The sequence below is a fragment of the Hyposmocoma kahamanoa genome, unplaced genomic scaffold (assembly GCF_003589595.1).
Source record: "Hyposmocoma kahamanoa isolate Upper Pololo Valley unplaced genomic scaffold, ASM358959v1 64, whole genome shotgun sequence".
In the NCBI taxonomy this organism is placed as follows: domain Eukaryota; kingdom Metazoa; phylum Arthropoda; class Insecta; order Lepidoptera; family Cosmopterigidae; genus Hyposmocoma; species Hyposmocoma kahamanoa.
Genome location: NW_020653852.1, coordinates 16755991 through 16767501, shown reverse-complemented (window position 1 = coordinate 16767501; position 11511 = coordinate 16755991). Strand labels below are relative to the sequence as shown.

General features: G+C 37.3%; 2 protein-coding genes across 2 annotated transcripts; both read left to right on the top strand.

The window, feature by feature from the left end:
- The first annotated feature begins 395 nt into the window (after positions 1-395).
- LOC113230906 (ionotropic receptor 75a-like) lies at positions 396-10488 on the top strand. Its single transcript, XM_026465016.1, has 10 exons — positions 396-455; positions 659-700; positions 3326-4095; positions 4216-4345; positions 4873-5387; positions 5479-5646; positions 7389-7615; positions 7694-7905; positions 8882-9153; positions 10005-10488. Exons 1-10 carry the CDS (start codon positions 396-398, stop codon positions 10234-10236), a joined length of 2628 nt encoding a protein of 875 aa, XP_026320801.1. The 3' UTR covers positions 10237-10488.
- Positions 2933-4614, top strand: LOC113230708 (lanC-like protein 3). The gene has a single exon (XM_026464758.1). It carries the CDS (start codon positions 3125-3127, stop codon positions 4424-4426), a length of 1302 nt encoding a protein of 433 aa, XP_026320543.1. The 5' UTR covers positions 2933-3124; the 3' UTR covers positions 4427-4614.
- Positions 10489-11511: the final 1023 nt, after the last annotated feature.

Below are 11511 nucleotides of genomic sequence, written 5' to 3'. Positions count from 1 at the left end.
AATATTGATTAACATACTACTTTTACTATTTTTATTGTTTAATTATGAATTTAATAATATTTTAATGTATCGTCGTTGTCAGGCCACCGCAAAAGTCAAGAACAAAAAAAAATGTGTGCGACCATAACTTTATATGAACCTGCCTCTAAAACGATGTTGGTAAAAGGTTGGAGAATGGTTGAAGGGGTCGTATTCCAGAACTCTACTCAATGCTCAAGTCAGGATTTCAGTATGATTTAAAGCACTAGAAATCATACTCAAGTCTTGCAATTAGGGTAGTATTTCCAGTGCTTGAACTCATACTCAAGTCCTGACTTGAACTTGGAGTTTTTATTCCAGAACATTACTCAAGCGTTTGAATCGTTAAGAATCTGTAATCGGAGTTCACCTGAGTAATGGCAGAGGAAGTGACAGCTTACGTCTTAATTTTAGAACAATGCTTGAGATTCGTTTCAGTTTTACTGTTACCTAAACGGTATTCAACTGTAAAATCTTGTCTTGAGTGTTGTCAAAATCTGTATTTACTTGAGTGAGGTCCTGGTTGCGCTTGAGTACATAATAATCGGCGAAAAAATTACAAAATTACGATGAAACCATTTGAGCATTTTGATCTTTATCAAAATGTATTAATGATGAATATCATTTTCAATTGCTTCAGATGTTGAAAGACCTACAAGATCCGTACGACATGGAAGATTTGGTAAAAAAAAAATAATTTAACCTATCATAGCAGATGAGTGAAATCAGACAACCGTGGTTACCCAATTGCACCTGAAATACAGATTCTGGTTTGCTTACGGTTTTATGTACTGGATCATTAAAGTTAACGATTCTTTTATGAGGAACTGTAGGTATATGATTTTATTACAATATGATTCCGGAGTATGTGTTAAGATTGTCATTTCCTGAGTATAAAAGTTACATTCAAAGTAACTTATAAAATGGCGTTTTCAAGTGTAATATTTTACCAATGTCGTATTTCCAGTGCTTGAAATCATACTCAAGTTCTTGCCATTAGGGTCGTACTTCCAGTGCTTGAAATCATACTCAAATCCTGACTTGAGCATTGAGTAGAGTTCTGGAATACGACCCTTAAATCTTTCTAATTTGTGGTTACTAGTACAGCCACGTAACACATAGTGAGAAGGTACATCTTTTACAAATATTATTTTTATTTCAAGTTTATTATGAAGAAAAAACGAAGAAAGAAATAGTGATGAAGAAAGTTAGAACTATATTCCTTATTTTAAACCAAATTATAAATGATTTTACCCTAAAAATTCCAACAATTACGAATTTAAAGTTTTTGTTCAAAGTGATAAAAAATAAAATGTGATTTAAGTGAAAGTGAAAACATAAATATTGACTCCCGTCCTCCCGTCGCTTAAGACTATTTAAAAAACCAAAAATGTGTAGTCTGATGCGCTGTTGTCCGTACTTACTAATTCAAAAGTCGTCTATACTGTGGAATGTAAAATAAATAAATAAAAAAATCCTTTACTTATTTAGTACCAGTCGATCCTATTACTAATTTAATAAGTCATGTAACAATCAATCAATTCTATTACTAAAAATAGTAACTAGTAGATTAGTAACTATTTCGATTCACAACCGATGTTTGATCAACAATAAAAAATAGTAACTTAGTAGATCGGTAACATTTCGATTCACAATCGATATTTGATCAATAATCGAAAAGTGTAGTAGGTAACTAATTATTAGTAACTAATGGATATTTCAACAATCGAATTATTTCGATTATGTTTATAACCGAATAATCCGATTATTTCTAGTAATTATCGCCCATCGCTGTTCAGTGCGGGAATACATACACATCCGATTTTGTGCCTGATAGTCGGATCCACAAACTAATAAGAGTCGGATCTGACCATCGGATCGGATTCACTCAATACACGTCCGATAGGCGTCCGAATCTTTCGTCAAACTTTTTCTGAACTAACTGCAGTGTTGCCAATTTGTGGAGAATTCCCCAAATGCAGGGAATTTCAACTCATAAGCTCGTTCGGGGATTTTGTGGGGATTACGCTATGTGAGGAAAATGCCCTCGCATACTAGCATTTTATCATATTCTTGTTACATTGATGATCACTGATAAAAACACTGTTTATTTGTTTATGAACGATATTGATATTTTTTCAACATCGCACATGCCCCGCTTATATAGCAACATTTATATAGAATTATTAGCAAATCCTTATATGTATAAATTTATCCGTTAGTATTAGAATCACTTTGGCTTGAATTGAAAAATTACTACTATTATAAGTCACCGACAATAGCCTGGTTCTTAAATAGGATGATGATGATCAGTCGGTGCGAGTTGAGCGCGCGACCCTTTCTCACGTTTTGGACGATCTCCGGTATAAAAAAAAGAAAACAGCTGTTGCCAAACAAAGCCGAGCAGTAGGTATTTTAATACCACAACTTGCCACTCGGCAAGATTAAATATTAAGGTGTAAACTTAATTCAACTTGTTGAGTTTATTTCTAATTATAGCATAACGTATATGTATAGATGGACACATTTTGACTTTCTTAATTATTTGATATATTTTTAAGCGTAACAATAGTAATATAATAAATACTGAGAATGAACCAATATTGTTACATGTGGAAAATAAGGTCTTTGCTCTCCCTAAATTTATAATCTTGATTTTTGGGGATATTAAATAATTTGCATTGGCAACGCTGCCAATCGGAGGGAAGGATGTGTTTTTCGTCTCCCGCAAAAGTATAGAGAGCAAAAAGGGAAAAAATGTAATTTTTATGTCAAATTTGCGTTATAGTACATACCAGCCTGTAGTTAGATGGAATAAAAATAAACAGTGATGTTGTAGACAAAGAGTACATTGTATATTAGTGATGGTATCTAGTCTACATTTGCTAGATATCTTTCTCTTTGGAGTTTCTGAATGAAAGTGAATGAATCTGGCAGGACTAAGCTAGCCGAAAAAAAATACACAAAAACAAAACAACATAGCGAAGCAACATTGACATCGGCCAAAATAATCTTCTTGTTCTTGAAGGAGACTGAAAAAAATTCACAAAAAGCACAAAGTAAAAGTTTAGCGAAGAGTTCAAATACGTGTGGTCATCGTTGATTGATGAGTGCAAAGTTTCCCCAATTATTTTCTTTCCGCACCATACGAAAGCTATTTTCGTCTCTCTCACCATTTGCAGTGATGGTGCGATACTTTGCAAATCCCTTTGAAGACTTCAGCTCGTCCAATGTTGCAGAAATAAACCAGCATGACATAAAAAAACAAATAGACGCTCATATATCGAATATCACCAAACGTTTACAGCCATCGCGCAAGAATGTTGACGGTGGATTGTACGTCGGAATTACCGGCGTTGCTTATATGTTTTACTATTTGTCTAAAAACCCCCTGTTGTCAGAGCACAAAGCGATGTACCTCCAGAAGGGGATCGAGTACCTAAAGCCTGCTATGGAGACATCTGCGGGCGACAAAACATCGTTTTTACTCGGCGACGCGGGCACATACGCCCTGGCTACAGTGTTATATAAAGAAGCTGGCGATGACGAGTTCCACGAGTCACTAAAAGCCTACAAGTCACTATACAACTCATACTTGCATCCCAAGTTCCTGAAATGTGGTGGCGACGAGTTCTTTGTGGGCCGATCGGGCTACCTCGCTGGTGCACTGTGGATCAGTCGCGAGCTCAAAATGAATGTCTTTTCTCATGCTGAATTGTACAAAATTTGTGATATGATTCTTTCCAATGGAAGGGAATATGCAAAGAAGCACAGGAGCCCATGTCCTCTAATGTATCATTATTATAATACTGAATATCTGGGAGCAGCACATGGAATTAGCTTCATTTTGCAAATGCTCATGACCGTTCCTGGCTATCTAGACGAGAATAAGTCTGCAGCACAAGATGTCAAAGTATCTTTGGACTACATCGCCTCTTTGCAGACTGATGAAGGTAACTGGCCTTGCTGCTTAGAAGAGATAGGGCTAAGTGACCATAAGTTGGTACATTGGTGTCATGGAGCTCCTGGTACTGTTTACCTCATGGCTAAGGCATACAAAACATTTAAAGATGAAAGGTACTTAAATGCATGTATCAATGCTGGTGAGGTTGTATGGAACAAAGGGCTGCTCCGAAAAGGTCCTGGAATATGTCACGGTGTAGCTGGCAATGGATATGTTTTTTTGCTCCTACACAGGCTGACTGGAAATGATAAGCATTTGTTTAGAGCAAAGATGTTTGCAGATTTTATGAACACAGATGAATTTGTCCGAGAGGCACGTTTACCTGACAACCCAGAGAGTCTTTATGAAGGCACTGCTGGTACTGTATGTTACTTGTCAGATTTGTTGATACCTGATAAGGCAGAATTTCCGTTCCAAGATGTTTTTACTGTGTATGACTTCTAATATCTATTATAGAATATTTTCTTAGGAACATCCTGTTGAACTTGTGTAATTTTGCAATTTATTCTTAGTATTTTTCCTTTAGGCAAACATTTGTTACAGTGTTTATCTGTAATTTTGTAATCATCATGTCAACCATTCTGCATACATAAGTCTGTTGACAGTAATGATTCACCAATTACAATTAGCATGTCACTAGAGTTCAATAAAATTTTTCAGTCAGCCCGTTGTGTCATTTTCTTTTTATTGTTGCTACCATGAACTCCATTTCCTTAAACTTATTTCTCACAGCTATTTTACCTATAGAATTCTCTGTATTGACTAAGTTATTTAAGTATGAAAACATTAATAATGCAGTAAATTTTCATTGCAACAATGCAAATAGCGAAATTGCAATTCACAAAATGTTTGCTGCTAATCAAATTAAAACTAGCAGTATCCACACTCAGTACAACACTTCATTTGCGATTCCACATTACTATCCAAGAATTGGAATGATTCTTAACACTTCTTGTAATAACTGGTTTACAGTTCTAGATAATTTGAGGGCGCCAGCTATATTCAAGAGTCCTTTCAAATGGTTTGTTATTGCGCAAGATTTTAATTCCACTATTGGTGTATTGTCTCAGTACCCTATAGAAATTGATTCTGATATTACAATTATTAAAAAAATTGACAACAACATTTTCAATTTGCATGAAATGTATAATACTGGTTTCTATACTAGCGGACAATTAAAAGTAAAGAAGATAGGGCGATGGGATTCGTCGCTACGTTTGGAGAAGCGTCGACGTACGGACCTTTCCGGTGTTAAGTTGAAATGCACGGTAGTGATTACACAGAAGGTGATGAACGAGACGTTCGAGGCGTATACCGAGAGATCGAAACTGTCTAAGTCGGATACTTTACACAAACTAAAGTATTACACGTTGTTGAAATATCTACGAGACATGTATAATATGAGGTAAGTAAAGTTCTGATTCTTCGGTAGTCTGGAGTAGAATAAATTGGAGAATGTAGGGATTAGACTGATTAGTAGGTATTAAATTTACTAGCTACAAGCTTCGACGGACGAATTCGTGGGGGTACCTGCGCAACGGCAGTTTTGATGGAATGATCGGCACGCTACAGAGACTGGAGGCTGACATCGGAGGTTCACCTATTTTCTTTCGTCAGGAGCGTGCCAAAGTTCTTGATGCCACTATAGAAGTATGGCCTTCAAGGTAGGTTAAGAAAAACTAATTTAATTAAATTTTTATTGAATTGTATGTTCAATTCAATTCAATTGTAATATTCAATTATTTTTTGTGAAATTACTCCACTAGTTTGTTATAATTATTAATACAAAGATCGAACACTCAGAAAAAACTCCTTCGATCCGGTCGGATTCGAACCGACGTCTTCTTGCATAGGTACCGTGCCAGACGCTATACCAACTAAGCCACGGAACGAACCAACGGACCTCACGAATTTTTCTATGTGCTTGCGTCGTGTCTTTGTACCTACTTGGTCTTTCAACGACTTTTTAGTCGTAGCGCCATCTATGAGAAATCTATGACAGATTTATCACCCAGTTAGTACCTTTACAGCTACCAGTCCTGGCGAGAGATGATGCTATTCACTGTATTAATTAAATTTTTATTGAATTGATATTCAATTTATTTTTTTTGTGAAATTACGCCACTAGTTTGTTATAATTATTAATACAAAAATCGAACACTCAGAAAAAATTCCTTCGATCCGGTCGGATTCGAACCGACGCGACGTCTTCTTGCATACCGTGCCAGACGCTATACCAACTAAGCCACGGAACGGACCTCACGAATTTTTCTATGTGCTTGCGTCGTGTCTTTGTACTTGGTCTTTTAACGACTTTTTAGTCGTAGCGCCATCTATGAGAAATCTATGACAGATTTATCACCCAGTTAGTACCTTTAAAGCTACCAGTCCTGGCGAGAGATGTCGCTGTTCACTGTATTAATTAAATTTTTATTGAATTGATATTAAATTATTTTTTTGTGAAATTACTCCACCGATCGAAGGAATTTTTTCTGAGTGTTCGATCTTTGTATTAATAATTAAAACTAATTTACTTTTATTAAGATTGAAATTAATCAAATTAAGTAAGTCTTGTAGAAGCGCTGCAGTGCAGTGACGCTTCTGAGGCGCGGCAGCCCAAAGAGTACATTGTTATGTATGTACTATCATCGCCACTACTAATTTTCTTACAATATTATCTTGAGTATTGTCCAGTCTGCGTAAGTGCCAGGTCTGTTGTGGTGCTGCAGCTGCGCTTCTAAATATTGTATGAAAATTAGTAGTGTTGACGCGACTGCAGCGCTTCTATAAGCGTCTGATTTAAAGGCGACTTAAGGTTCAACTTACATTGCCGTGGAACGGAATGGAAGCGAATTTTGTAACCATGCCATAAATGAACTCTATACCGATTTGCGTAGCGTATAAACGGCGGGGACCACTTTCGGAAACTATGTGCTAGCCCTACTGCTACTTTTTCACTGAGTGAAGAAAACTTTCATATGTTTGTAATAGGTGGCGTTACGGCAAAAAGCCTTTAAAACAATAATTTTGCATTCGGCAATAAAAATAAGTGAAAAAGATTTTTACATAATTAATTTATTTAGTATTACATTATTAGTACATTTCGTGTTTCTTAATTCTTTATCACCTGTTGGCTTTATAGCCAAAGCTGAATAGATAAATACATAATAAACAAGCATTCGTAGGTCCTCTGCTAACTTGTTGCGTAGCTAAATTGAGAGAGTGATATCCCTGGTTTGGCGTAAAAGTCATTATTTGTGGTTGTTCGATATTTGGACATAAACATCAACCTATTTATACGTCACACTGCTGGGCACGGGTCTCCTCTCAATATCACTAATAAATCGTATTTTTTATTTTATTTTTTATCTTCTACTTATTATTAAATTATATTTAATTTGGTCAGGCCTGTTTTCATTTTACGGCACCCGAAACATCCTGGTGGCTACTACTCGATCTTCACGCGTCCATTGACTAACAGCGTGTGGTACTGCATGATGGCCGTTCTAACCCTTGCGGGGACCATTCTCACCATGCTGGTAAAGCTTCGCATATTGCGACATCCTGGTGATGATGTTGACGCCTCGCCTAGTCTTGCTCTGCTCACAATTTGGAGCGCCGTTTGTCAGCAAGGTAGGCTGAATATATTTTGTCTAAATATAAAATTGTGGAAAAAAAGGCAGTAGAAACCATTTCAAATTCAAACTGCAGGTTTAACACTATCAAGAAATTCAACGTCTATCAAGTTAGTGATCTTCGTAACATTCCTGTTCACTCTGACTATCTATCAGTACTACAATGCAATTGTCGTGTCTACGTTGCTCCGTGAGGCACCCAAGAATATAAGAACTCCCAAAGATTTACTCAACAGTAACTTGGATGCTGGAGTTCATGATGTGCTCTACAACAGGGACTTTTTCACGGTATGTACTGAGAATTAAAAATTAAGATTTGCGAAATCGTACTAAGCGTAATAATCGTCTTTCAAATTGGCTCCAAGTCAATACTAGTGAAGCAACAGACCTCTGCTTCTGGTTCCGTAACTGCGGAAGTTTCGCACGCTTTTTAACATTTGTTTCCGTTTCTGCTTCCGCAACCTTTATACATCCGTCCAAAACAATTAGGTACTGTCAAATAAATAATACACAACCAAATTAAAAGACGCATGATGCGAATGAAGCTTCATACTTCACATTGCCTTTTAATTGGGTCGAGTATATAAAGCTACAGGTGAGGACTGAAAATCAGCAATGCCGAGTCTTTAACCTTTTGTCCACATCACTGAATTGTTTTTTTTCTATTCATTTTCTAAGTATTGTGTTCCTTATGTTTTGTGGAGAAATAAATACCTTTTTATTTTTACTTTTTTTTCTTTATTACTTATTTGAAAGTAATTGTTGCGGACAAATGTCGGACAGAGAATGAGTGTCGACCCCCAGACGCGCGTGCCGATTTCTTGGCGGTGGAGCGCGCGTTTTTTAACAATTTTGTGTCAAGTGCATTTATGAAACCAAAATCAAGCCGTTTGGAATTTTTTTCGTCATGCGCCTGATGGTGAGGTTACACGGCTATCCATAACAATCGCAGTGCCACTCAGAATCGCAAAGATCTAAGGGGCACTGCAACTGCGCCCGTCAACCTGAGACATAAGTTGACAAGTCGCATGTGTCTGTAATTTAGAGGATGGAACTATTTTGTTGATATCTGTAAAATAGTTAGGTACACTTCCGCTAAGATTTACTTTTGTCATCTGTTTTCATTATGAATTTATGACACTTCCGTTGCATCGCTAGCCAATACCAAGCACTGTAGTATTTATTACCTACGCTGTAACTGCATAGGCGAGGTGTAGCATGTCATTGTGTCATTATAACTATGTGTTTGTTTTTTCCTTTCCAGCGTACAACCGACCCAATAGCTTTAGAAATGTACAGTAGAAAGATAGTTACGCCTGTGGCATCAAATTTTTTAAACCTGGAGTACGGAATGGCACTCGTCAAAAAGGGTGGCTTTGCATTCTTGGTGGATAACTCGATTGCTTACGGGATAATGAGGAATACGTTCAACGAGCGAGAGCTATGTGATGCTCATGAAATCGCCTTGTATCCTCCCCAGAATATGGTCTCTGTTGTGAAGAAAGGCTCGCCGTATAAGGAACATTTCGCTTATGGGTAAGAAATAGAAAAAGAAATTAAGGTTTAATAATAATAATAATAATAATAATAACGCACACACTCAACATAGCCCCGCACTAGGGAAACCCTGTGTCGCGGGTGCTATGGACACACACATAGACAACCACAAATTACACCCAAACTCACGAGAGAAATAAATGTAGGCCATACAAATATTTCTCCCGGCCCGGGAATCGAACCTGGGACCTCTGCGTGGCAGTCCGGCATGGTAACCGTTCGGCCACAGAGGCAGTCAATCTTTCAAAAAAGTTTTCCGCATCTTTGTGTGCTTGGTGTACAATGGTAATGAGCGGGTGGATCGATTGCGCTTTTTAATATCTGCGGCTTTATTGAAATTTCATACAATACCTACGATTCATACGAACACGCACGTAAACATGATCTTATCTAACATTATACGTATTCTAGATGTGATAAATTGTAGTGGGAAGTCCATATACTGCGTGGCATCAGAGATATTAGGTCATGTGTGTCAGCAAAGAGCGGGTAGTCTATAGTAAGTTGTGTTAGGTAGGACTTTTTATATAATATCAAGTGACACGCCTGTCCATAACAGTTACAGTGCTACTCAAGAGCTTTAAATCGCAAAGATCTGAGGGGCACTGCCCACTGCGCCCCTCACCCTGAGACATAAGTTGACAAGTCCCACGTGCCTATAATTTCACCAGTACCCTTACCCTTCAAAACCGGAACACAGTAATGCTGACATTACTGCTTCGTGGCAGAAATAGGTCAAGTGGCAGTACCTACTCCCCTAGACGAACTGCTACTTAAAACTTCTGCGGACGATTTGTACCTACCGAGTTTAAGATAACTTAAATTTGCAGACTCCGTAAGATGTTTGAATCGGGTTTGATGCAACGTATCAAATCAATTTGGGATGAGCCACGTCCGCGATGCGTACGGACGGCTGACAGCCAACTGGTCGCGGTGTCCGTGCGGGAATTCTCCATGCCTTTGGCAGCGCTGGCTGCGGGCGCTTTAGCTGCTGTCATCGCTTTTGCAGCCGAAATGATTAGCTGCAGGAGTCGATACCCTTCCATTCAATTCCAACATTAAAATTATTAAGTACACATAAAGCTACTTTTTCACCGGCGAGACGAGACGAGATTTGGAGAGCTTGTTTTTAAAAAGGCAAATGTTTGGAACTTCGCTTTACTTCCCTTGTACAACCCATCAAAAACATGCAAGTGAAAAAGGGGCCAACTACAGAACAACCTAATTTATTACTTTTATTTACTTAATTGAATTTAAGTAGATGCTACATTTAATTAAAGTGCTTTGAAACTTAACTATAAAAATATACAACAATACCAATAATGTGGAAATTTTTATTTATTACTTACATTAATTAAAATCAAAATAAAGAATCAAACTTAACCATTAAAACACGACAACAAATATATACCTGATTTAAGGGCTCGCCACACTTATCGCTACGGAATCGCAATAAGCCGGTCTGAAAAGCTTTAAAAGTAAGCATGTATTAAGAGAAAAAAAGTTGTGCGTTTTGCGTCTGCGGTCCAAGCGGCAGCTAAACGTGCAACGTCTTTTTCGCGTGGCGACTCCCCTATTAGTAACATTGTTGAACATATTAGACTACCTACACAAAATCAACCTTGAAATGTTCAAAACTAAGACAGAAATAAACAAAATTAAGAGTGTATCATTATAAGCCATGGTCATTAGGATCAAGTGCTTGGCCAAGGCCTAGCTACGTTAAAGAATTTAATACCTAAATTCTTTAACGTAGCTAGGGTAACACTGGAATGTGTATCTAATACACTGAATTCACAAGGACCAAAACATACTGACAAGTTTATCAGTTTTTGTTCCATAAACATAAGTACACCGGAATACTCGGGTCATATAATTGCAGACCACAGAAGTATTCCTAGTTCACAAGTAAGTATAAAACAAATCTAAGCCTAAACTCACGTCTACTGAAAAAAAACCTCATTGCATTGTATGCGCTGTACGTCTCCATAAGTATGTTTATAACATGTGGCTGGAGACAATTTGTGAAATCCGAGAACGTGTCAAGTATAAAACATTTCTGTAATTAAATTAATAATATAAAATTCAAATTGTAATAATGTGGTTATTTGGTTACTTATATACCACTTACGAAGTTACTTATCGATAAGGCGATCAGAGAGAAAGTGTATATTTAAGTATAATGAGCGGAAAAGGCGTGCGTTTGCGAAATATACAACGTCTTTTTCGCACATATTACAAAGACAAGGGCTGTTTTATGACTGGCTCAAGCCGTGTCCGCGTTCATAAGCGTTGTGACTCCTTTGAGCGTACAAAATTTAACTTCGAAATAACAAG

Excerpts from the sequence above, each read along its gene's own strand:
- LOC113230906 (XM_026465016.1), top strand. The coding sequence starts at position 396 with ATGGCAGAGGAAGTGACAGCTTACGTCTTAATTTTAGAACAATGCTTG. Across the intron at positions 5,647-7,388 it reads ATAGAAGTATGGCCTTCAAG|GCCTGTTTTCATTTTACGGC; the intron begins GTAGGTTAAGAA and ends TAATTTGGTCAG. Across the intron at positions 9,154-10,004 it reads AAGGAACATTTCGCTTATGG|ACTCCGTAAGATGTTTGAAT; the intron begins GTAAGAAATAGA and ends TTAAATTTGCAG.
- LOC113230708 (XM_026464758.1), top strand. The coding sequence starts at position 3,125 with ATGAGTGCAAAGTTTCCCCAATTATTTTCTTTCCGCACCATACGAAAG.